General features: G+C 36.9%; 1 protein-coding gene across 2 annotated transcripts; it reads right to left on the bottom strand.

The window, feature by feature from the left end:
- Positions 1-247: 247 nt before the first annotated feature.
- Positions 248-25,483, bottom strand: Steap4 (STEAP4 metalloreductase). Of its 2 annotated transcripts, none has more exons than XM_047562931.1 (5): positions 25,338-25,483; positions 5,620-6,077; positions 4,405-4,932; positions 2,694-2,858; positions 248-1,395 (listed from the first exon to the last, which is right to left on the bottom strand). In XM_047562931.1, the coding sequence occupies exons 2-5, from the start codon at positions 6,073-6,075 to the stop codon at positions 1,132-1,134; spliced, it is 1,413 nt and encodes a 470-aa protein (XP_047418887.1). In that variant the 5' UTR covers positions 6,076-6,077; positions 25,338-25,483; the 3' UTR covers positions 248-1,131. The 2 variants fall into 2 exon arrangements, with proteins under 2 accessions (XP_047418887.1, XP_047418886.1); XM_047562930.1 differs by lacking the exon at positions 25,338-25,483 and adding an exon at positions 19,994-20,043.
- Between the last annotated feature and the right edge of the window lie 711 nt (positions 25,484-26,194).

The raw sequence follows: 26,194 nt of genomic DNA, 5'->3' as shown, positions 1-26,194 counted from the left end.
TGCAAGAAGTTTAGAGGTGAAGCGATTGGGTTATGAGAGGTTTAACTCAATCAGTGCTTTAAGCCCCTGATAGGGATTGACTGAGTGGTGACTGTAGGCAGGTAGAGTGTGGCTGGAAGAGGTGGGTTACTGGGGACATTCCTTTGGTGTATATATTTTGTGGGCGTAGTCTCTCTCTGCTTCCTGGAGCCATATCCCTAGCTGCTTTCCTCTTCCATGATATTCTGCCTTGCCATGGGCCCTGAGAAATGGAGCTGATCACCTATGGACTGAGACTTCTGAAATGGTGAGCCCCCAAATAAACTTTTCCTCCATTAAAATTGTCCTTGGCAGGTCTTTTGGTCACAGAGGTGAAAAAACAAACTAAAACAACTATATAAATTTGCATATATCCAGGGCATGGTTGCTTCCAATCAAACGCAACATTTTTGTTTTGTTCCAAAATAGTTTTCCATAGTAGATATCTGTATTGTTAAAAACAAAATGAAGGGAGACACTTAAGTATAGATTTCACTGTGGCAGAGTTGGAGTGGTAGGGTGCCTGCCTAGCATGTGCAAGGTCCTGGGTTTGCCATAGCACTGTAAAAAAAACCAAAACAGAAAACAAAAAACACTAGGGCAATATTTATGACCACCATTTTGCTTCCAAAAAGCACACAAAAAATTTCATTCTTTTTACTCTGTTTGGGCCTATTCTTCAGACATATTGTGCAAAATTCAGTGGCCACCATGGCGCTACTTTCTCTTTCCTCTTTCTTTTTCTTTTCTTTAACTCAGCACTTAAATCTAAGGAGGAAGTTATGTGTACTTTTCTGGATTGTGCAAGACATTAGATCATGCATGTTGCCCACAGCAAAGAAACTTCTTAATGTGAAACCACAAAGCTAATCTGATGGCAGCCCCATGGCCTCTGCAGAACAGAGGAAGGACCCACAATGATACATCAATGACTTAAGACAGAATGGTGTTCTCTTCCAATCTGTTAATTTATTAGTCAGCAACATTTTCTTCTGTGTTGACACACTTCAGGCCATAGTGAGAGAAAAAGAGCTTCTTTTACCTGTACCCATTATTCTTCTCTAAACATTCAATACCACAGTTCGAAAAAACCCAAGTAAATTCAACTTTCCTTTAAATATCTGATTTTCCATTCAGTGCTGATTTTGAGTATTTTGAGTTCCTTTCCCAGCCCTGTCGGATCCGCATAAGGGTCTTGTTTATACATGGCATGATGAGGATAAACTTGATCACCAGCACTGTGCTGGGAATGATAAGTGCTAAGACATAGGCTGAAGGAAGGTACCATCTAAGAATTGAAGAGCTGAGGAATTTCCTCCCGCCGTACACCAGGGTGTGGGCTGTGCATAAGATCAGGGTCAAATAACCCAGTTTGGACTGTAGGCAAGAAACAAAAGGAAATACATTAATATTAGTTATATCTTAAAGTGAAACTCTATAAACCAATGAAATATTTGTCAATAATTGCAAACATTTTAAACCTATAATATTTGTGACATTTTGCTAAGTGCAGGAAGAAGTGTTACCCCTTCTTGATGGTTAATACTTGATGATAAATATTTCATTAACAAAAAGACTTACTACAAATGACATGGTAGATTTCTCTTAACCTGGCTGGATGGAAAAGTTTCCCTGGAGTAAACTCTTTTGCGTTAGAATTAGTAATGTATCTTGCCTTGGTCCTCAGGATTAAAACTCAAATCTTTTTTAGAGGTCAGAGATAGGTATGACCTTAAGAATCTCTGCATTAGTATATGCTACTTCAAAAGCAGATGCTAGCTGATTTTTATTGCCATAAGGAGCAATTGCAAATTTATACTTTGTCCTCTCCACCTTTGGCCTAAATTCTAAAACTTAGTGTCTATTTCTTGATGCCTTGACTAAAGGTGTTATCATGAGAAATTTTGGGCTGCATTTGGTCTGCGGGAGACTTCATATTCAAATCTAATGTCAATTACAAGTGATCTTTTTTATTATACTGGTTCACAACGAGCATACATCATAATCATCTAGAAGACTTCTTAACAAATCACTAGGCCCCACCTCCAGAGCTGCTCATGCAGGAAGTCTGGGTCTTTATGTATCTAACAAGTTCTCAGGCCATGCTGCTGCTTTTGCTGCTGTACATTGAGGACCACTGGGTCTACAAGAACAGTTACTGCCTTTAGTAAGGTGTCTGGTGGTTGATATGTGGAAACAACCAATTTCACTCTTAGAGATCAGCAATAAATTCGGACTAATGATATCTTTCAAATCTTATTCTGAAGGTTTTAATTGCATTGCAATGTCTGCTTTCCTTATCAATATGTTGATATTATAAGGTTAATTTTCAGAAGGTGAAGTTTTATCTTTGGGTTTCTTTTACATTGTAAAAGTAATACTTCATACACACAGTTTAATAGTTCTTGGTGCTTTTCAATCTAAAGTCTTAGCTGTGGCTTCTGGGAGTAGTCTTGACAAGGAATCCTGACAAGGTATGCCCACTAGGAAATCAAACCATTATGGAATCTACCTGTTTGTACCTGAGTTCAGTTTTTCTAATTCGAAGTTTTAATGGAATTACTAGGAAACTAATGGAGAAAAATGAAAAATTAGACATAAGTGAAAATATTAAAATATTTGTAAAGCCACATTCATTTTGCAGTATAAAAAGATGTAAATCTTTAAGTCCTTACCTGGACAAACCGGAACTCTCTCCAGTTCATCATGTTACTAACTGATGGTAAGGAAGTGATTCCCAAGAGCACAAACAGAAAAAATCCAAGGATTCCCAAAGACACATATGAATCACTAAGCCAGGCCATAGAGGTAATAAATGGATTATCTTTCTTGGTGATCACCTAAGAACAATTACAAGCAATTTAAAAAAATTATATATTTTTTACAAACTCCCCATACTTTTAAAGGGACTAAAACGTACGTACCTTTGTATTTGCTGCTGCAATTTGTATGGATTTTTTTCTTAATCATTTAAGAATAATTGTAAAAAAATACGCTTAGAAATATATTTGAAAGAAAAAAAATAATGGTTTCTGCCGGGATTTTATTATAATTCTTGACTCTGGGAGTTGTGTGGGGAGTTTTAATTTAGCCTATGAATTCCTAGCACTAAGTAAACATCTACTTAAAACTTCCTTCCGTATGGCTTTTTGTTCCTCAAGCAAAACATGATGTTTTCAAGTAATTACATTAGAATTCTGTTTTTCTGCTGATAATTCAAACACATGAAGTCTGGGTTCTTTCACACTGATTTTTCTCTTAATATAGGATCAAGTCTGTCACACCACAGATTGAGAGGAATCAGGCCCTTGTAATGTGACCCTAACCTAAGTAATTTCAATGTATTCTTTAGGGAAATAATGTAGAGAAACTCATGGGAGCATCATCAATGAGTTATTGACTAATAATCTTTGAGACTACCGTAAGATTGATTGATCAAAATTATTTCTAAACTAGAACTGACCTACAGTACTCTCTCCGAGAATGTTTTAAGACTCCTTGAACTGATTCTGAGTCTTTTGACTATGCATAAGATAGTATTTGATATTTGCTCAGAATTGTTTGTTTTTCTAGTTACAGAGGACAACATCCCTCACATCAAACATTCATAAATGGGAGCTGGGAGCAACATTTTGTGAATCTGTTTGCATTGCTGTGGTGGCACATGTTTGGGCAGGCTCCATATTTACAAGACTTTGACTTCCAAAAAGAAGTAGTGTGCATGAAAACAGAAGCTTGAAAACACATGGGTTTGCATTTATTGAGTAGGTATTCTTAGGCTTCCAGAGTTCAAAATATGCCAGCTTGTCAGTCCCAGTGAGTCCTGGGAATACAGATCTAGACTCAAGTGAGCCTGAGAATATAACTTTTATTCTTTTTTTTTTGGTGCTGGGGATCGAACCCAGGGCCTTGTGCTTACAAGGCAAGCACTCTACCGACTGAGCTATCTCTCCAGCTCCTAACTTTTATTCTTAACAGGTGTATGAGATCTCATCTGGATTCATTAAAACAACCTCAGCCATGACATTTCTATTTACTTTTTAAAATACAGATGCTTAGCCAGGTGTGGTGGTGCATGCCTGTAATCCCAGTGGCTTGGGAGGCTGAGGTAGGAGGACTGCAAAGTTCAAGACCAGCCTCATTAGCTAAGTGAGACCCTAAGCAATTTAGTGAGACCCTGTCTCAAAATAAAAGATAAAAAGGGATGGGGGTGAAGCTCAGTGGTTAAGCACCCTTGGGTTCAATCCCTGGCAATCAACCAATAAATAAATAAATAAATAAGTATGCTCAGAGGAGTGATTTTCTGTACTTTTGAAATGGAATATGATATAGTCAAATTCCTCTTTGATGTAAAGATGAGGGGAATACCAATGAGTAGAGATTTACCTGGGTAATGGTTGTGTTTCTGATCCTCCATCGGACATAATAACGAATAGGAATCACAAGCGTGTAGATTGCGTGAAGGAAGGCAAATCCCAGAGCTACCAAGCCAAGCTGCTTTCTGCAAAGCATCCAGTGGTCGAGCCAGTCTGGGAATCGTTGGTATTTCGTACCCCGGTACAGCTGCAGGATGGCAGCAATGACACCAGGAAGGTAAACCAAAGCAAGCAGGGTCAGTGCCGTTATCGGGAAGACACGATTTGGAATGGAAATGGCCATGCGAAAAGTGCTGTCTTCTTTCTCCTGAACATAGGGGTAGATTACTTCTCTTATAACACAGTAGATAAAGAAGAAGAGACAGAGTGCAGCAGACAAATAGAAGGGGAACCTCCACATGGGAAATAGTTGCAGGGGGTAGTTTTCAATTTCGGTGGCTGCCGAGAGAGATCCTCGATCCAATGGAGTAAGTCCAAGTGTTCGAACAATGTCCACCACTCTTTGCTTGGCTTTGCTGTCATTTCCACAGATAAACACCTGGGTTCAAAAGAATTAATTCTGTATTTACTCTTTTTCTGCATTCAATAATCATTTTGAAAGTGTACACAAGCACCATGCAGAACAATGACATGTAAGAGTGAACTGTTTTTCAAACAAGAATGTGGAATTAACATATCCTTGTTTTTCAAACAAGGATGAGATGACATTTCAGACTAGCACAGGTGTGCTGGAGAGCTGGCTATGTACCAGGATTTTTACTGAAGGGTGGTTTTAGAAACATTGTGTCCATATAAGACTTGACAAAGGAGACCTGGTTCTCCACAGTGTGAGCGGCTTGATCTTTCTTCTGTATTTGTGGTGCCACATCACTTACGATGGCTTCTAATCTCAGTGCACAAATGGAACCAATTTTGTACAGGTAATGGGAGTAGAAAAGGATATTCAACAAGCTATATTAGTTTCTAGTGCTGACAAGAGGCCTCCAGAGACTGATATTAGTGGGTTCCATCAAACTAAAAGCTGAAAGTGCGGACAGTGGGAAATGAATCACAGTAATTGACTACCTTACATGGTCAAACCAAAGAAAATTATTCTGGTACATATTAGAAAAATAAAATATTTATTAGGCATTTTATTTGGGGATTATATTTTGTGAACTTTGAGGTAAGAGCACATTAAAAGATTCACTTTTTAAAGACCGAGGGCAAGTTAACTTAATCTTACCTGCCGACTTGCATCCAGCGCTCCTGACTGGAGAGCCCAGGCTGAGATGGTGTTAAATGCTTTTACTACGTGGGCTCCTGGCACCAACTGAGCAAGGTATTCTGCATTAGATTCTGGATACTGATTGATTTTGAGGTTGTTGCTGACATCTACCAATATTTTCCCCTTGAGAACCTCAATTAGTTCTGTGAGAAATTCATAATGCTCTCTGTGGATTGCGATCAGTATGATGTCAGACTTCTGGGCTGCTTCTGAATAGCTCAGGACCTCGGCACCATTGGGTAGCAGCCTGGATGTCCTGGGGTTTCGACTTCCAAACACAACAGAATAACCACACTGGAGCATTTTCAATCCAAGTGATCTTCCAAAATCCCCTGTTCCAAAAATGCAGACATTCTCTCGATTTTCTGAAGAATTCATTGTAAGAGGAAGCATAACTGTGCAAGTTTTCTCCATTACTGAAAAACATATACACACAAATCCAACAAAGTATGAATGCTTTGATCATGGAAAAATTAATGAGAATTATATCTAGGAATTAGTGTAGTGAATTTTATGTTCTAATGTTCTAATTATCTCAAGAGCATTCCCTCTAAAATTAGGTAAGTAAAGATTGTTGTATATATTTTATTGAACAAAATTACTGGTGAAAATCTTCTCTGGGTAAAGTGAAAACTTGCTGGTGGATATTTTAAATAGTGGACCTATATTGCATTAATATTACATTTATTAAACACTTATGATTTCAAAAATTCTCAGAGGAAAATCTGACAAGGTATGTGCTAATAATTTATAGGCCAATTCACTTATGTTTAGTTATATTAAAATCCTAAATAAAACTTTAGTAAACAGAATCTAGCAGCTTTTTAAGAGAAAATGCAATTGGTCAAAATGGGGATTATTCTAGGAATGTAAAGATTCATTTTATAAAATAAATAATAGTTCTAGAAATTTAACATTAGAAAATCTATTAATATAATTTACCAATTAGGAAATTTATGGAAAAAATATGGACACATCTATGTATCCAAGTGAACATATGTTAAAATTCCACATTTATTCTTCATTCATAGTAAAAGAACATATATATATATATATGTATGTGTGTGTAAAAATATATGTGTGTATATATATATATATATTCCCTTGGTACACAAAAAGTGTCTATCTTGGCCTAAAATACACTGTTATGCTTCAAAGAGAATTACTAGAAAAAATTCATAGAAAATCAGAAGCCAAATTTGTCTGTTATGAGTTTAGTTATTTTTGTTCTAGAGATTTTAGCTAATACAACTAAACCAGAAAAAGTATTTAGAGGTATATAAATGCAAAAAGGGTTGCAGATAATAAAATCAAAGACTTGTAAATTCCAAGAAAGTCAAGAAAAAAAGCATCCATCCATACAAACAAAATTCAACATCTTGTCTGGGTACATAATTAAAATCAATATTAATAATAATTCCCCAAACAAATTAGTTAGAAGATTTAATGGAAGAAAGAACCCTACTTATCACTATAACAAAATATAGACAATATGTAGTAAGACAGAAAGATGTAAGATCTATATGAAGAAAACTTTTAAATGCTTTTAAAAATTGGAGATTTACTAAATGGAAAATGTATGGCATGATCTTGGATGGGAAAGTTCAGCCCCCCAAAGACATCAGTTTTCCTTACTTTAATCTAAAATTCTGAAAAGTAGGATAATTAGTGGAATTCTAGTCCTATTAAACAATTTAAATTTTTATAAAGCTAAAATAATTAATGTGGTGCTGTCAAAAGAACAGAAATAGTCCAATGGTATAGAATAAAAAATAAAATCTGAAATATACCCAAATACATATAAGGGTGGTACTTCAAGTTAATGAGAAAAAGATGCATTGTTCAGTAGTTAATATTGGTCAATTGGAATAAAAATCTAAATCTTTACCTCATACTCTACTCCCAGGTAAATTTGATATATATTAAATATTTAATTAAAAAAAAACTATAGAAGAACAGGAAGCAACCATGGCAAATGCTTTTATTACCTTAGAGGTGGAAAGCTCTTTTGCAAAATCATTAAACCATGAGAGTAGTTGGACAAATGTGATTACATAAAAGTAAATAACTCTTGCAAAGCAAAAGAACTGTAAACAAAGTCAGAAGATAATCTACAACCCAGCAAAAATACTGTCAACTAGTACAAATCAATAAGAAAAAAACCATTTATCCACTAAAAAATTGGGCAAAGGATATGAGCTGAGAGTTTATTCTCAGGAAGTACAAAAGACTTTTAAATATAGTAAAATATCATTAATCTTACCCAAAATAAAACAAATGCAATTTAAAACTAATCTGAGATGTCATTATGAATAGCTAATGAAATTTTAAAAAAACAAGCCAAAGTTTCTATGATCTAATATAGTAATCTGTTAATATGCATACTTTTGAAGAATATTATTTCTTCTTTCAATGTTGATTTTTTTCTTAAAATTTCTTAACATTTTGTTTAAGCTTTCAGTTAATCTTTTTTTATGTGTAGAAGTTTCTGTTTTCCAGTGAGGTACCCTCAGTGCTGAGAGGAGCACCATCTACCACAGTCCAGGCACTGGGCAAAGATTCATTGAACAACAGTGGAAGGATGGAGTGCAGGAGCTGGCTGTAGCAATCTTGACTCTGTCCAGGCACAGTGTCAAGAAGCCCAATGATCAAAGAGGAACCAGTGGGCAAGGGGAGGGGACAAGGAAAGAAGCAGGGAAGGATATCATTAATGACATTACTTCTTTCACTCAAATGGGTTAAAAGTAAACTCTGAATGTCATGTGGGATTTTCAAAGCACACAATCACTATTTGACTCTTCCACTGTGGATTTCATACAGATAGTAGAGCATGTATGAAGCTTGCACATTTTTACTGAGGTTTCAAAACTTTGCCCTTTCCATTTTACCTAAGCTTTACCTGTATTCTTACCTGAGCTTATCAGAAACTGCATACTTATATCACAAACAGACCATTCAGGTGTTGGTAGGTAGGGAGAAGTCACAGGAGAAAAGGACAAGAATACAGAATGTTCCTGCACTTGTTCAGAAACTTGGAATAGTTTAACTAAACCCAATATTGAAATAATTTTATAAACCAACTGGTGATATTCTGAACAGGTGTCAGGGAAGTCATGACCACATATGGGAAAGCACCCATGATCATCATGGCTATTCGTATAGAAGCACAGTCATGCCTTTTAGAAATTTTTAGTTAACATCTACAAATACAACCTAGTTTAGCAATTTAAATTAGACAATATTGGCTAGTTGCTAATCAGTTAACAACTATTTTTATAACTCAAACCCTCAAACTTAACTGTTCTACCCTTCAGAACTGGATAGTATGTCCAAAGAAGGTCTACTGCCTATCTCCTCATTTTTCCTCCATATTTTATTCTGTTATATTATTTTTTCTCTCTCATGCTGGACGAACATTTGGAAGCAAATTATAGACTTGGTGAAGTTGCCAGTGCCCTGCAATAAGATGAATTATATTTTCATTGGAATTATCTTAATCATTTCAAAGAGAGTGATTCTAGTTTTGACTATTTGGCCATTACATTCATTTATCATAACTTGCCATAAACTTTTCTTTTAAATAAAAATATTGACTCCACAGTACTATTTTTCGTTCCACTTCTTTTGAGCAATGTGACCTTTGGCAAGTTACTCAAACTCTTTGTACCTCAGTTTCATTTTCTTTAAAATGAGAGATTTATAGTACCTAAATTTGTTCATATTTTAATATTTCCCTCTTAAAATGCAGCTTGGCAGTCCAATGTAATACACTTGGGTTGTTACCCCAACCAACTGAAATTAATTTTCACTCTCAAACCTTCAGAGACAGTTGGGCATGGTAGTACATGCTTGTAATACCATCAACTCAGGAGTCTGAGGCAGGAAGATTCCAATTTTGAGGTCAGACTGCCTCAAAATAAAAAGGGCCAGGGAGGTAACTCAGTGATAGATCACTCCTAGGTTCAATTCCCAGTACAAAAACAAACAAACTTCAAAGAGATTGCTGAGCAAACTGAAGATGCAGAAATGATGAGATGATATTAAAATATCACTGGTTGACATAATAGAAATACAGTACAGTTATTCATCAGGCAGTTGGTTAGTCCTCATGCAAGTTACAGAAACTCTAAGGATGGTAAATTTTTAGTCATATTAAGCTCCATTTCAAATCTTCCTGATTCTACTTCCTGTCTCTGGGCAATAACCGACCTCTGCTCAGCCTCCAGTGCCTAACAGAAACTCAGTTTGGGTTCTCACATCTTCTACTTCCTGATTCTTGTCCTGGAGGTCCGCTGAGGTCTGAACCTGTTTAGTACTCAGACATGAATAACCACTGGGACCACCACAGACCAACAGGGAGTGAGACTCCATGGGTAAGTGCTTCCTCTTTCTTCTGGCACACAGTTCTGACACATTTCATAAGATTCCTCACCAGTCCCAATGGAACAGAGATCAGTCATCTGCAGCAGTGGCTGACTCAACTCCAGTTCATACTGTCTTTCCCATGGCCCCTGGTTGTGCCCTCTGCCACTCACTCTTAGTTTCCTAGAATTACCTTCCTAATAAATTATCTTCACATAAGTCTTTGTCAAGGCTTTGCTTGCAAGATGACCCAGGACAATACAATATATTAATGATTTTTAAATGGAAAGTGTTACCAGACATTAAGTTACCATAATTGGGATGATGATGTAAATAACATGTAAAAAATAAAAAAAAAATTTGGGAAAAAAATTTAATTCTGACTCTTGGAAAAAATATCCTAATACTAGGAGTTCACAGAAATGGAATTTATGCATAGTCCCAGCCACAAGGGAGATTAAGTTGAGGGTGCATTTTATAATAAGTATTGTATAAAGAAGGCCCGTGTACCCTTGCCAGAAATAGTGGAAACTAAAAATAGCTATGTGTAAATGTGGATTCATATAGACAATAAGGTTTATTGTTCAAAGACTTAAAAAAAACTTTCTTAGATGAAAGAAATACAGAAAATAATAAGAAAAGTGGTAAACAGGAAGGATAGTTATATAAAGATGGGTTAAAATAATTAAAACATAACATAGTGTTCTCCTTTCTTTCCTTCAGCCCCATAACAACACAGTTATGTAACAGGGCATACAACAGGATTATGTCTTGGCTAGGGAAATCTCCAGGACCAGATTGTCTGCTACAGAAGCACTCTTAGCAACACTCCCCAGGGGAAGCCAAGGGAGGAAATGTGATCCAACAGGACCTTTTACATAGACTAGAGATTAGAATCCAGTGAAGTTGGTAAAATGGCCTACCATGAAGGTCATGAAGGCAGCAGTCACTGAAAATGTTTGTTTGTGTGTGTTTGTGTGTGTGAGATATACATGGTGGGATCAGGTGTGGGTCAAGGAGAGTCTTACCCATTGCTTCTCTGGGTCTGCACTTCCCTCCCTACGCCTTGGGAACCTGAGGCAGCATTCTTCTGGGGTGTTCTCACCTAGTCCTCCCAAGGGATGTTAGGGCCTGTCTAGCTGTCAGGCATTACCTCTTACCTCCCCAGAGGCCAGAGGTTGGAGAGGCCCAGGCAGTCTTCAGCTTTTGAGAACTCCCAGCGTATTAAAAACATGGAAATGTCCAAACAGGATTTTGAAATCATATATTTTAAATACCTATATTTAAAAAAATCAATACTTATGAAAAGAAAAACAACTAAACTATTTGAAACAATTACACAGCAGGAAGTTGTACAGGAAGTTTCTGTTCACTCTTTACCCAGTTTCCTCCAGTGACTACATTTACACAACTACAGTACAACATCCAAACAGGACATTGACATTGGCACAGTGTGCACTCAACGCTTTCATGTCATTTTATCTCAAGTGTAGATTTACATACTGGGCATTGTAATCAGGATACACACTATTTCATCTCTGCAAAGTTCTCCCTCATGCCACCCCTTATAGTCATACCCATCTGCCTCCCCACTGTCAATCCTAAACCCTGCAAACCATTAATCTCTTCCTATAATTTTGCCATTTTGGGAATGTTACATAAATGAAATCACATGGTGTACAAACCTTTTGAGATTGGCATTTTTTTAAACCTCTTGGGATTCATCCAAATTGTTGTATCAATTGCTTCACATTATTGCCAAGTGCCAAGTGGTATTCTATGGTATAAATATACTGCAGTTTGTTAACTCTTTGAAAATACATTTTTTTGGGGGTGCTGGAGATTGAAAAAGGCTTTGTACTTCCTAAGCACATACTCCAGCACTGAGCTAAACCCCCAGCCCTGTTTAACTCTTCATCAGATGTAGGGCATTTTGGTTGTTTCCAGTTTTGGATTTCACAATACAAATCTGCTCTGAACATTCATGTAAAAGTTTTTGTCTGAAAATAAGTTTCCATCAGTTCATGATAAAGGTCCAGTAGTGCAATTGCTGGGTCATGTGATAACTGTATGTTGAGCTTTGTATGAAACTGCCATACTGTTTTCCAGAGTGGCTGCACTCTTTTACAATTCTATTAGGAATTTAAGAGTGCCAATATTTTTTATTTGAACTTTTCTGATATTGCATTGTGGTTTTAATGTGGATTTCCCCAATGGCTAGTAAAGTTGAGCATCTTTTTGTATTTTCTTGCCAACTGTTCTTTGGTGAGACATCTCTTCATGTCTTTTGCCTGTTTTCTAATTGGAACTGTATTCTTTTTTTTTATATATATATACTTTTTTAGTTGTAAATGGACATGATACCTTTATTTAATTTATTTATTTTTATGTGGTGCTGAGGATTGAACCCAGTGCCTCACACTTGGGTTCAGATACTCTACCACTGAGCTACAATCCCAGCCCCTGTATTCTTTTTCGACTGTTGAATTTTGACCGTTCTTTATGTATTTTAGATGTGAATCCTTTGTAAGAAATGTGATTTGCAACTATATTCTCTCAACCTATATTCTTCCCCCCATGTCTTAACAGGGTCTTTCATAGAAAAAAATAGCTTTAAAATGTTATGATATTCAATATATTGATTATTTTCATTTAGGACTATTCTTTTGATATCTAAAAACTCATCATAAAGCACTAGGTCCTAAATATTGTTTCCTAATAGTTTGAACTTTACATGTAAATTCATGATCCATGATAAGCTAAAAATCAAAGTTTGAAGTCCTTAGTGTATCAGCAACCTGGGGTGTTCTTGCTCCCTCATGCTTCAGAATAGACCCTGTGCCCGGCAAGAAGAAGGATTAGTTACACAGCCAGAGCTCTTCTAAAAGGTGCTCACAAGTTGGGCCTGGTGGAATACACCTGTAGTCCCAGTGATTCAGGAGACTGAGACAGGAGGATCGCAGTTCAAAGCCAGGCTCAGAAATTTAGCGAGGCCCTAAGTAACTTAGCAAGACCATCTTGAAATAAAATATAAAAAGGGCTAGAGATGTGGCTCAGTTGTTAAGTGCTCCTGGTTCAATCCCCAGTACAAAAATAAATAAATAAATAGCACTGATATTCTTGCCTTGCACTTGGAAAATGGATCATTTGTTTTCTCCAAAGATTGTACAGAACAAAGAGAAAAATATATAAATACCTATGTATGTAATACTTTTTGTAGAAGGAAAAAAAAATCTGTTTCTCAGGTGCAGAGAGTCCAGAAAGGAAAAATTAGCCTCTGTGAATACCTTGAATTTTAAAAATCCACAGAAAATTCAAATGAAGACAAATTTCTTTATATAAAGACTCAAACTTAATTACACACATCATTAGGAGTCTTACTTTTTACTTTGCTTGCCTAATTTTACATATATATACAAACTAAAAATGCAAAACTATAGTTTCATATGAAAAAGGGTTGGAGGTTGTCAAAAACCAACTCCAAAAACAAAACTATCATTTTCACAATATACAATTTTTAGTAATGAACAGTAGCATACTGGGCCGGAGGTGGTGGCACACACCTATAATTCCAATGACTCAGGAGGTTGAGGCAAGAGAATGGCAAGTTCAAAGCCAGCCTCAGCAACTAAGCGAGGCCCTAAGCAATTTAGTGAAACCCTGTCTGGAAATAAAAAATTAAAAAAAAAAAAGGACTGGGGATGTAACTCAATGGTAAAACACCCTGGGGTTTAATCAAAAAACAAAAGAAAACAAAAAAAAAGCATATTGGGATCCACTCACAGGCAAAGAAGGACCCTCCGAAGCGGGTAGGCCCAAGATGGCTATAGTTAGGCTCTCTTGCTAAGGCTTCTGGCGTGCTATATTTTAGTATGTAGTCAAGGTCATAAACACCCTGATTCAGCATGTGTACTCAACATCTGCTTGTGAGTATTCACTCTCTTATGTAACCGGGTGCCTTCTTTATTTGGCCTGCATATAAAAGAGGCCTGTGGAAAGACTCAGGGATTGGGGACTGCTGCTGCCTCCAGATAAAACATGTCTACTAGCCCAGCTGTGTCTTCCCAGGGTCTGAGCCTCAGCCAGACATACCAACTGAATTTGACTAAGGTTGTGGAAGGAGAGAAAGTACGGACAGACATCTATCTTCCCAGACATACGTCTATTTTCCCAGAACTCTTTTCTTTTTTCAATCATTGAAATAATTTCTTAGAATCATTGAGGCTTACAAAAATGCAAATAACTCTGCAAAGGGTCATGCAAGAAACTGGTGGTTTTCAACCCTGGTTCACATTCAAATCAATTGGAAGCTTGTACAAAAAAACTAATAAGCAGAACTTGAAGAATCTGGATCCCCCTGAATTGAACCTGGGCACATTGTCCTTGTTTTTTTTTTTTTTTTAAAAACTCCCCCAGGTGATTCTAATGTACATCCAAGACTGGGAACCTTTTATCAGCTTTTTCAGTAGCTTTGCATTAATGGCCTACTACAGTGGGTTTCCTTCCTGGTCATACATTAGAATCAGCTGGGGGGCTGCTAAAATGCTAGGGAACAAACTCCTCTGTTTTGGAATAAATTGATATGAGGTAGAGCCCAGGCATCTAACTGTACCTAAAAAGTCAATCCCAAATAAACCTCAGGGAATCTCAAGTACACCCATGGAGAACCACTGGAAATGGAAAAAGGTAAGCATATTTTGTTGTTGTTGTTGTTGTTGTTTTTTTTTTTTTTTTTTTTTTGGAGAGGGATAGTGGGGAAGGAAAATCAGAGGGAGACAGGGTATTGACAAGGTTGTAATGGGTTTCAGAAACATTTCATCTCCTTCACAGTTTTTCCCTGTAGGTAATTTTACTGAGAAGATAGAATTCATATTTTTATGAAAAAAAAAAAAAAAAAAAAACAGGCAAAACGAGTGCTTGAATATGCGGGCCTCACAAGGAGTGAGTCAAGGGATGCTGGACTCCAGACTTGGTGTCAGATTATAGGTAGCTAGGTGGCTTTGCTTTGTTACCCTCTCAAGGAAAACTTGATGAGCTGTCTTACAAGGGCTGCAAATTCACAGCTGGATCAAATCGCACAAATCTACTCTGGTACTTTCTCCCTCCCTCCCTCTCTTTGCTGTACTGGGAAACCCAGGGATTTCTGCATGCTAGGTAAGTGATCTAACTCTGAGCTACATCTCAAGCCCTTATTATGCCATATTTTGAGACAGGATCTTGCTATTAATTGCCTAGCCTGGCCTTAAACTTGTGATCCTCCTGTCTAAGGCTCCAAAGTTGCTGGGGTAACAGGTGTGTGTCACTGCATCAGGCTCTTAGGGTGCTCCTTAATAGCAACTCATGAAGTCAAGTACAATATCTTGTTAATCATTTGCATGAAAACATTATTAAAGTCACTCTGCCTCTCTCTCCACTTGAGAATTCAGCTTGGTGATGTTGAAGTGATTATTTATTCAAACATCTAAATTCCTCAGACACTATCCTCTCTCTCTCTCTCTCACACACACACACACACACACACACACACACACACACACACACACACAGGTGTTGCAGCACACAAATGCACAAATGCAGTGATCTTGCTTGGAAACTTTCAGAATTTTGGAATACAAATAACACCTTCAGACTGTATGAGACATGATAAGACTTTTCATTTAAATTTGATGCCTATAAACAGGGATTTTTTTTTTTTTGTTCCTTCTGCTTTATTATTCTTTCTGGGTTTCAATTTTCTTCTACCAAAGCCCCCAATGATGTGACACAATATATTTATAATAAACTGAAGTCTATCAATCAAATGTTTGCTTTCATCACAAGGCAAATGGGCAGGAGGGAGTTCTGCAGCTGTGTCAGACTTCTTGTGAATTGGAGCATTTGTTTCAATATATCCAGGGATGATTGAAGAGCAAAAACTATTTTAAAAATTGTAAAATCCTCATACTAACACAAGAACCCATCTAATTTATTCACTGAACTATTTCTGTATAAAGTGAGATCAAGGCTCTTTAGGGAAAACAAACATTCACATTTGAGCACACTTCTTTTCTCTTCTTTTTTTTTTTCTTTTCACTGAATATGCAGTACATTTTAGTGTAGTGAAATCAGAAGACTTTGTTTTAAAAAGACTACTGACTACAGTTTATTAAAAACTTAATGTTTCCATAATCAATGAATTTTTCTTATTTTTGAATAGTTCATTTTTTTTCTATTTTTAACTTGAGAATTTAAATGTGTATTTTAAATTTTAACTTTGTAGTTAGAAGTTGCTCCATTTACAAATGTAATTTCTTCTTGGTGTTAGTTATGCATAATTTTCAAAGCCTTGCTTTTAAAATACACATTAATACATCCCTTAAAAAATTTATTGATTGCCTACTATATACCATGGTTTTTTGTTTTTGTTTTTGTTTTGGTACTGGGGATTGAACTCAGGGGCACTGGACTATTGAGTCACATCCCTGACCCTATTTTATATTTTATTTACAGACAGGGTCTCACTGAGTTGCTCAGCACCTTGCTTTTGCTGAGGCTGGCTTTGAACTTGTGAACCTTCTGCCTCAGCCTACCAAACCACTGGGATTACAGGCATTCTGGACTCCATGAATTGTTTTATATGACTAGGATAGAGGTGAAGAATACAAATATAGAGTTACAAGTGTTTTTAACCCAATAAAATGTGACAAGCCAGAATTCTGATTTCTGTGTTTCAAAAACCATGCATGTACACTTTTGTAAGAAAGTTGGACAATGTACCTGTAAATAATAAATAAGATGATTTCAGATGGTAAGTGATGGAATAAAAATGCTTTGATGGAGAGAGGTAGGTTATTTTTGAGAGCTGGTCACCATAAGTCTCTCTAAGGGTTGCCAGATTTAGCAAATAAAAATAAACAGTGCTCAATCAAATTTGAATTTTAGCCAAATAATTAATACTTTTTTAGTGCAAGTATAGTGCTTGCAATATTTGGATTATACTCATACACAAAAACTTTTAATATGAAATTCAAGTTTGGCAGGTCATCATGCATTTTATCTGGCAACTTTAACCAAGCTGAGACCTAGGAATGAGATGGGGCTTTCAGGCCAGGACTTTTCCAGGCAGAAGGGAAAGCAAGAGTGTGTGTATTCATCAGCTGCAGGGAGGAAGGCTTACCCTTAGAAAAATCCTGCACTTAAAATAGTTCAATTTGCAACCAGATTAGTAAAGCTATTATTGACACTTCAATACAATTTCCTAGTTTGTCATGTGAAATGGAAGATTACTAGATGCTTTTTTTATATTTGTAGATTTTTGTCACTGAGTGATAAACTGTTCAGAAGAACAAGGTCAGTTAGAAGAGAACTTCAGACTTGGGAATTAGTGTCCATTTTAATTCAATACCAACCGGAACTAAGAAAAAAACATTCTGAAATTAAAATATTACCCAATTGGAAATCTTAATTTTAATTATACCAAACTTGTATTCGTTAAAAGAAAAAATAAAAGAACACACCCACTCTCGCTCTCTTTCTCTCTCTCTCTCTCTCTCTCTCTCTCCTATATTTAGAATGGAGAGGATGTTGAGTTCAAGGGATGGAAAACTTGCCCAAACTAATTTCCAGACCCCACTCCTAATTTCCCAGATGTGTGTGCTTCTTACCAACTTATATTTTCCCCCATTCTGTTACTAGCACATCAGTTGAAATAAGAATTAGAACAACACTGTAGTAGGATAAATCATAATTTTATGATTTCTACAATAAGTTCTGATAACTACTTAAACTTACTAATAGCCATAGATGAATAGGAATCTATCATTTCAAGCTCTTCATCTAAATAAATGACTGTAGGTTGGTTGTTTGAAAACAGATAACCTCAATTCTTTTGTGAGAAAGTGTTATTTTATATCCTAAGCAATCAAGTTTACTGATGATCAGTTTTTATGCTAGCTAATAATATAATAAGACAGAAGAAAATAGTCATCACTTGTTCAGTCTGACCAAGTCACAGAACATAATTAAAGATAACCTTTACCATCAATATTCTGTGAAGATACGTACTCCTACATGAATTGCTAATAACTAGCTAGGAACTAGTAATGGCATGTGCTACAACTACAGTTATTCTGTTAGTAATGTTTTACTACAACCCAGTGAGTTATGAAGACTGGGAGGTAATGTAGATCTTTTTTCTATTTTAATTGAACTTTACAGAAAAATAATTTATTTTTAATATGTTATTTGTCAATATTCTAGTTCAACTAAAAATCTTATTAATGTTGCCACATTTAGGTCCCAGCAGCATCTGTCAGGATAAATAAAGATCGTTTTATGATTTCTTGGTGAAGAATTTCATCATGTAGGCTCATTATCTGCTGTCTAGGCTGGTTAGTTCTTTTGATTATAGCTGGGGTACCTGACAAGGTCAGGGATTCAGTCATGTCTGGGTTAATTTACTTTGACCTCTGCTTACATTTTAAATCCTGAAGAATTTACAAATCTGTGATTCACCAAAGACTTCATCAGGACCAGAACCAGTGGATCACTGCTACCAGATAAACCACTCTATCTTACTGACATGCTATTATTTGGCTTACGTATGACATGAGCACCTGCTTACTTTGCTGATGTGTAATAATCCACTCTATATTTAGTATCAGTTAGTGGGTACTGCCAGGGGTGGTGGTGCACACCTGTAATCCCAGTGACTGCAGGCTGAGGCAGGAGAACTGCAAGTTCAAGGCCTTAAGCAACTTAGTGTGACCCTGACTCAAAATGAAAAACACAAAAGGGCTGGGATATAAAACAGGGGTAAAGCCCCCTGGGTTAGATCCCCAGTACTAAAAAAAAAAAAAAAAAAGTGTTGCTTTCCTAGGCCTTCTGTAGTCAGAGACATTTAGGAAGTGATTTTGATCAAATAAAATTTTCTTATGAAATTCATCTTCACATTAAGGTCACTATAAATTATCTAAATATTGATGACTATCAAATCAACTTGGGAACAGAGCAGTTTTGCAATTTTTCTGAGGCTGTGACCTTGCCCCCATCGGCCCTGCTGATGGGGGAACTCCATTCTGTTTTAAAGTACCTCCTTAACATCTTTAGCAATTTCCTGGGGTTCACTCGGCCTCTTTCACCTTCTTTTGTGTATCATTTTCCTCCACTTCTCATATGGCTTTTACAGGCAAGGACTTCCAATGGTCAAGTGCCTCTAATGTTTGCTGAGACCCATTAGACAGGGCTGCTGGGTATAATCTGACCTTGCAGTTGCTCATTTCTTACCCCAGGAAGAAGTGCTTTTGAAATTCCCTCTCCATCCTTCTGTGATACTTTGATATACAAGTTTGAGAGCAGTGCTAGTTGATAAATATTTTCAAGTGGAACAGTTTCCTCATTGTAATTCCTGGGTTATTTATTTACTTAATTTGGAGCTGGGGATTGAATGCAAGCCTCTCACATGCCAAGCACATACCTTACCCCATAGCTCTAGTCCCAGCCCTCAATGCCTAGGTTTTCAGTCTCAGTTCCCTTGAGTGGTGGGGCTGGAACTGACTTACCAGCTGGGAACTTGAAATCAGCCATGGTGGGAGTTTTACGCCAAGGAAATCACCAAATGTGATGTCATATCATCTATGTTATAGAATCAGGACTTTTTTTTTTCTTAGTCATCTACTAGTGGATCTTTCCCTTTCTCCCCATAAAAATGAAAAACGTAATTGGGCTGACAGGATGATACCACTTTCCCCATCCTAACTGTACCTTAGGTCTTAATCTCTTTCCTTAGGGTGTGCCTTCCTCCCCAGGCTCCCAGGTTCTTTATGTAAACAGATCCACATGGTTCCCCCAACCCCATAAAAATCCCAACCCCTGTCAAGCTCACATGTGGAGACAATGCAGTTTTGGCTATAAGCCTGATTTCTTTAGACCTGTTCATCTCAGGAAAATAGAAACAGGAAGTCCTTTGGGCACCACCACCCTAAACACTTACCTCCCAGTTTCCCGGACATGCCTCAAAAACAGTACACAGTTTAGGATCTCCATCTGGAAAAAGTGTGCAGATGGCACACTTATATTATTAAATGCAATGAACCATTTATTGACCCAATTTCTTTTTCCTCAGCCTCCTCCTATTTCTCATATCATCTATGTTATAGAATTGAATAAGCTAAAGAAATTACCTTTATACTTTGGTACTGGGGAAGAAATAACTAGAAATACAGTAATATTTTGTGTGTTTGTGTGTAAGAATGATTGATATGATTTAGTTCTTTTGAAATGCTCCATTGGTTTCATATCTTATGCTATGCTTTCAGGTATTAAAGAAGGACTAAACTGTTTTACTTAGGTTAACCTAGGTAAAACCTTAAAAATTCAATATTCCAATCTTCATGATCTCAGTTAAATGCCTTAATCATGTTATGTCACTCTTTAAAATGAATTACTCTTTAAATGAATTAGAATCCAAAGTATTATGGTTATACATAATAGGTTACTGAAATTAAGGTCAGTGAAAGGAAACAGCAAATTTCCTGCAGTTTCATCAACCTAAAAAATAATTTCAACTATTTATATGCATTGTTTAGTACAAAGCAATCTCATGCTTCTCTCCAAATGGCAGATAGTTAAAATCTGGACTTTGCCATTACACTTTGACTTGTTAATACAATGCAGGCAGCATCCATACCATCTGCTATGTCCATAATGATCAGCGTCTTCCAAAAATAAAAATCAGTGTTATCAAGGAATGACTTGGTAAGATTCTATGTTTTCAACACAGCTTTATTACTGATTGGACTTTCTGTACCAGATACTATGCTATGCACCAGGGATGAAATGATCAATTAGATGGTCCCTGTTCTCAAAGAGGTCTCAGGGAGGATGCAGCACATAATCAAATGCAATGCACTATGTGAGAGCAAGAGCAGAGGAGTGTGAAGAGAGGTTGGGAGTCCATAGGAGGGACACTAATTTGCTGGAAAACAGGACAAAAAACATTTACCAAAGTCTGTGCAAAATTGTTTCAACTATCATTTCACTAGGAATAAAAGTTAAGCAGAAAGTTTCCATACTCTGTTAAAAAAACCTAGGTATAGGTGAAAGATGCATTATGCACTATCAGTGTCCACCATTAAATATCCCCTCCTATTCCCACAGCACAGTAGCAATGCCATCAGCTGAAGACCTGCTGGGAACTCCAGCTCTGTTTATTTTTATTTCCTTTTGGTGCTGGGCATTAAGCCCAGGGTGCCACTGAGCTACATCCCTAGACCACTTAATTTTTTTTATTTTTTAATTTTGAGGCAGGGTCTTGCCTAACTGCCTTGAATTTGGGATCTTCCTGGTTCTGTCTCCAGAGTTGCTGGGATCCTGCAACACACCCTGCCTTCTGGTCTTCTAGCTCTGTTCTTAATACAAATTTTCTCATGACTATTGGGTGCTGATGCCAGAGAGACTTACTAGTTTGTTTTCCTCTAAAGCTCTTTCAGAGGTGTATTCTATAGTTCTATTAAGTTATCTGTTGGTCTTCTTTTTTATCCAGAATTATAATTCCTAACTTTAAAAATCCCCTTTGCACATATTTTCCTTCCTTTTAGGAAAAAAATGAACTTTATCCTGACCTTAGGACAGATCATATCATCTACATTTAAAAGAAACCTCTCTCTCAAAATAACTTTTGAGAAATATGTGACTGTCAAAGTACAAGGTCTTAAAAACTCTCCACACATAGCTAAATAAACTTTTGGAGAACACTGTGAAGAAGAATTTGAATTAGGATGTCATTGTCCTGCTTAGTTAATTAGAGAAGAAATATTTTAGTAGACTAATGCATTCTTTTTGCAGTGATGTATTTCTGAAAGATGATGTTGAAATAGTGCAAACATTCTTTGATTTTTAGTCCTTAATGATTTTGGAACAAAAAATTGTTTATGTATACAGGACAAGTATATTTTCTTATTATACATTATTTTAAGTGTTAATTATCCTTGTTATTTACTTAGGTTTATTCCTTGCAGGACTAATTTCTTTCTAACAAAGGAACAAGTGTTAATCTAGATCACCTTGAAAATGACCTACAATTCATTGAAAAATTTTTGATTTTAGATTTAGCGTTTCATGTAGAACTACTCTGAATTCTTCATAATTAACTAATTAACCATTCTTTTTGTATACACAAAGAAGTGTCAAACAGGTAACTTCAGAGGCCTTGTCTTGTAAACCTTATTTCTATTATTATCAAGCCTAAACTTTAAAAAACTCAAAAGACGATCCAGAAAAATTCATTATCTTCAGCATATTCTAGAGTCTTAAAGGAATTATGAGTAGTATGGATGCAGGCACTTAACGCCCTTAATGCCCTCCTCCTCAGAGGATAACCCAGAGAAACTAACTATAAGGTGCCCTAACAAGTCCTCAAGCTTTAAAGGATTATTGTGTTGTTTTGTTTTGCTAGCAGTTTATTGGCTTTCTAAAGGTTTCCAAGGAAATAACTTTTTTTTTTTTTTTTCAGTACTGGGGATTGAACCCAGGGCCTCACACATAGGAAATGACTTTTAAATAGAGGTGGATAAAAATATTTAAATTGATTCTTAAGAGAACTAGATGGCAGGAATCATGAAGCACTAAGATGGGTTTCTGAGAGTGACTGCAAACTTAGCTACTTGGACTTTGAAAGGAGAATCTATATCCCTTTAATAAAGATATTAATAATAACTGATTTAGGGGTAGTCCTTTAAGAGAAAAAGTAACACAAAATGATTGCTCAGGGTTTCTTCAATTTTAAAATTCTATGACAAATAAAACTATTTTTCTTAAAGTTGTTCACAACACAGTGCAAGGCCTAGGGTTTTCAATTTACTTCCAGACTTAAAAAAATCCACTTGGTTCCTTCTAAACAATAGTTAGCAAGCCTAAGCAAGACAAATGTCTGCAAGTCATTTTCAAGTTCAGGGTCAGGCCATGTATATGCTGGTTTCTGAACCTCCAGTTGCTATGTGAACTTCAGCAAAACCATAAATGTTGCCAAATGGAGAAAATGCTATGACCCAATTTCTCTGTACACATGTACCATTTACTTTACAACCTCAAAGCCTGATAATAGAGAGTGCTTCATCCTGTTTTCTAGGCTGGCAGTATTTGCCATGCAGGTGGAATGCATGCAGGTGGACTCTCAGACTAAATCACAGCACTCTGAAAAACCCAGGGCCTTGCAAAAGGCCATATCTCAAAAAAGTTACTGCTTCAAATAAATGTGCCATTTTAGAAAATTACACCTACTGTATCAGAAAAAAAATGTTCTTTCATGTGAGTGACATTTATATGACTGCCATTTATAGAGAATAGGACATTCTCACATAGCAAGGCTGAAGAATGGTTTTGAAAGCAGGGTATTCTCTGAATGATAAATGTGGTAGAACTTTAAGATGCTCCTGTGGGAAGAGACTCTTTCCTCCACAACTGGGTAGTTTCCTTATAAAAATTAAACCTGTGTTATTTTGAAAAAAAAATTACTTAGATATACTTGTATCATTGACTAGATTTCCAACATATTTGAAACCTGTAACATTTTAAGTCACATGGCTTTTCACCTTGTTAGAATTGAACTTTGTGGATCATTGGGGCCAACAGCCTTTCATTTTACACCAGAAGAAACTGAGGCTGGGATATTGAGTTTCTATTTGGAGCTAGGAATAGAATTCTTTTACCCAACCTGCATATTCCATACATCTACTTTCCACTACACCAGTTATCTCTTAAAGAAAGTACTCAGACTGTGTGAAAAGAGTCTGCAGAATGGGAGAGAATCTTTACCAGCTACTCTTCAGATAAAGGATTAATATGCAGAAAATTTAGAGAACTCAAAAATCTTACCAAGAAACAAAAACCAAGTAACACAATCAACAAATGGGCAAATGAACTAAGCAGACACTCCTCAAAAGCAGAAATGCAAATCTATGAAAAAAATGTTCAAAAATTTCACCCATTAGGGAAATGCAAATCAAAACTGCAGAGATTTCATCTCCTTCTAGTTAGAATGGCAGCCATCAAGAGTACAAATAATAAATTGCTAGAGAGGATGTGGGGAAAAGGAACTCTTTTACACTATTGGTGGGATTGTAAATCAGTACAACTACTATAGAAATCAGTATGGAGTTTCCTCAAAAGACTAGGAATGGAACCACCATATGACCCAGATATACCATTCCTCCATATCTATTCTAAAGAACTAAAGTCTGTGTACTATAGCAATACATGCATACCCATGTTTATAGTAGTACAATTCACAATAAATAAAATATGAAACCAGCCTAGGTGTCTGTCAACAGAGGGATAAAGAAAATATATTTCTATTTGAATATATATTTGAGTTTTATTCAATCATAAAGAAGAATAAACATGTCATTTGCAGGAAAAAGGATGAAACTGGAGAACATCACACTAAGTGAAATAAGCCAAACTCAGAAAACTAAGTAACATACATTTTTCTCTCATATGTGAAGCTAGAGACAAAAAAGTGGGTGGGGAGAAGTTGGGGGGTTCTCATGAAAATACAGAGAGACCAGTAGCCTAGAGAAAGTGGGGCGGGGAAGGAAAAGGAAAATACTGTGTAAGAAATTGACCAAATTTTATTGTTATATTGTGTGCATGTACAGCTATGTAACAAATCCCACTATTATATTTAATTATAATGCTCCAATAAAAAATAAAGTACATAATTATATGGTTAAAAAAATAGAAAAACATGCTCAAATTGCAATCCAGAGGGTGGGGGAACTACCTTTCAACTGTCTCTGGACAGAGAACCAAGATTTTATTGTCTCTTCACAGTAAATTACGTTCTAAACAATAATACTCTGGAAAAGAAATTTCTAATCTTAAGGAAGTTTAAATCACGATCAAGGATGAAAGAGGGTGCCAACCTCAGGACAAATTTTCAGCGCGTGGTCAAGATGTGACCTTAGATCTGAGTGCTGATTGCCAACCCACATTCTTCAAGACTCCTTTCTGATGGGGGACAAAGATGTGCACAATCCATTAGTAAGAAGCAAAAACAAAGCCAACCCCTTTTATCTTCCTCCTTCGGATTAGTCTGCACGCTGGGGTACTGAAGTGATAAGCGATAAAACTTCAGGAAGCTAGAAGTTTGCTAAACTGTTTGTCGTGTGGGTGACTGCTCCGGGAAGGGATGCAGGGCGCTCTGGGGAGTTTGAGAACACCTCAGTGTGACCGGGCTGGGGAATGGGGACCTGGAAACAGGGACTTGGGTGGGAGGAGGCAGATAAAGACTGTGGGAGAAAAGTACACGACAAAAGCCGGTACGGTGACCCACCCACCTGCGCGAGGAGCGCCTCCCGTGTGCTGGGGTCCAGCGCAGCTGCAGCGGTGAGAGCCCCGGGTCTGGCCCGGGAGAAGCTTCGCGGGGCCGCCAGCTCAGTTCTGCAGCTCGCTGCTATCGGCGGTATAAGAAGCCAGAGAGGGAGGGAGGGCCTTCTAGATTTCGCAAGAGAAGTGTGAAGAAAGTTTTCCGGGAAGAGTTCAAGCTGGGAATCCCGGGCAGCTAGAAGGACCAGAACTTCCTGTGCTGCTATTGTTGTAGATGTTGCCGCTTACCTCTGGCTAGCGGGGGATTTTAAGGGTTTTTTCCTGAGCCCTTGGGATTTTTGCATCCCAGGCTGATTGAAGCTTAGGAAGGCAGAGGAGCACACCTTTCCTGAAGGAGCCAGAGAGGTTCTGTGAGATGCTGAGAAAACACCACCTGGGCTAGGCTCCTAGGCATTCTCCTGCTGCTGTCTTGTCTCAGTTCAGAGTAAAGGGTGACATTGTTCTCTGCTTGGATGCCGTGGGTTTTTATTGGGCTCATAGTTTGGATGTTCTTGTTTTCAGGTCTTAGATAAATCATTTGAAGGAAGCAAAACAAATGAAAGAGGGATGAGAATTCCTTGTCATTTACCTTTGTCCCTTTGTATCTGTGAGTGATTGTTTCCAGGACCCTTCATGGATATAAAAACCCAGGGATACTCAAGTCCCTTGTATAGCCTGTGCACATCTGCCCATATATTTAAAATCATCTCTGGATTTTATTACCTAATACAATGTAAACAGGTATTGTATGGCATTGTTTGGGGCACAGTAAGAAGAAAAAAATGTCTGTATGTTCAGTACAGATGAAAAAAAAATTTTGCCAGATATT

This window comes from Sciurus carolinensis, chromosome 8 (genome assembly GCF_902686445.1).
Source record: "Sciurus carolinensis chromosome 8, mSciCar1.2, whole genome shotgun sequence".
Classification (NCBI taxonomy): Eukaryota; Metazoa; Chordata; class Mammalia; order Rodentia; family Sciuridae; genus Sciurus; species Sciurus carolinensis.
This window is presented reverse-complemented; position numbering and strand designations above follow the sequence as displayed.

What these genes read in the sequence shown, in the direction of transcription:
- Steap4 (XM_047562930.1), bottom strand. An exon ending in CGCTGGATGCAAGTCGGCAG is followed by an intron (nt 4,933 to 5,619) that starts GTAAGATTAAGT and finishes TTTTGAACCCAG; the next exon opens with GTGTTTATCTGTGGAAATGA. An exon ending in GAGAGTTCCGGTTTGTCCAG is followed by an intron (nt 1,396 to 2,693) that starts GTAAGGACTTAA and finishes TCTTGCCTACAG; the next exon opens with TCCAAACTGGGTTATTTGAC.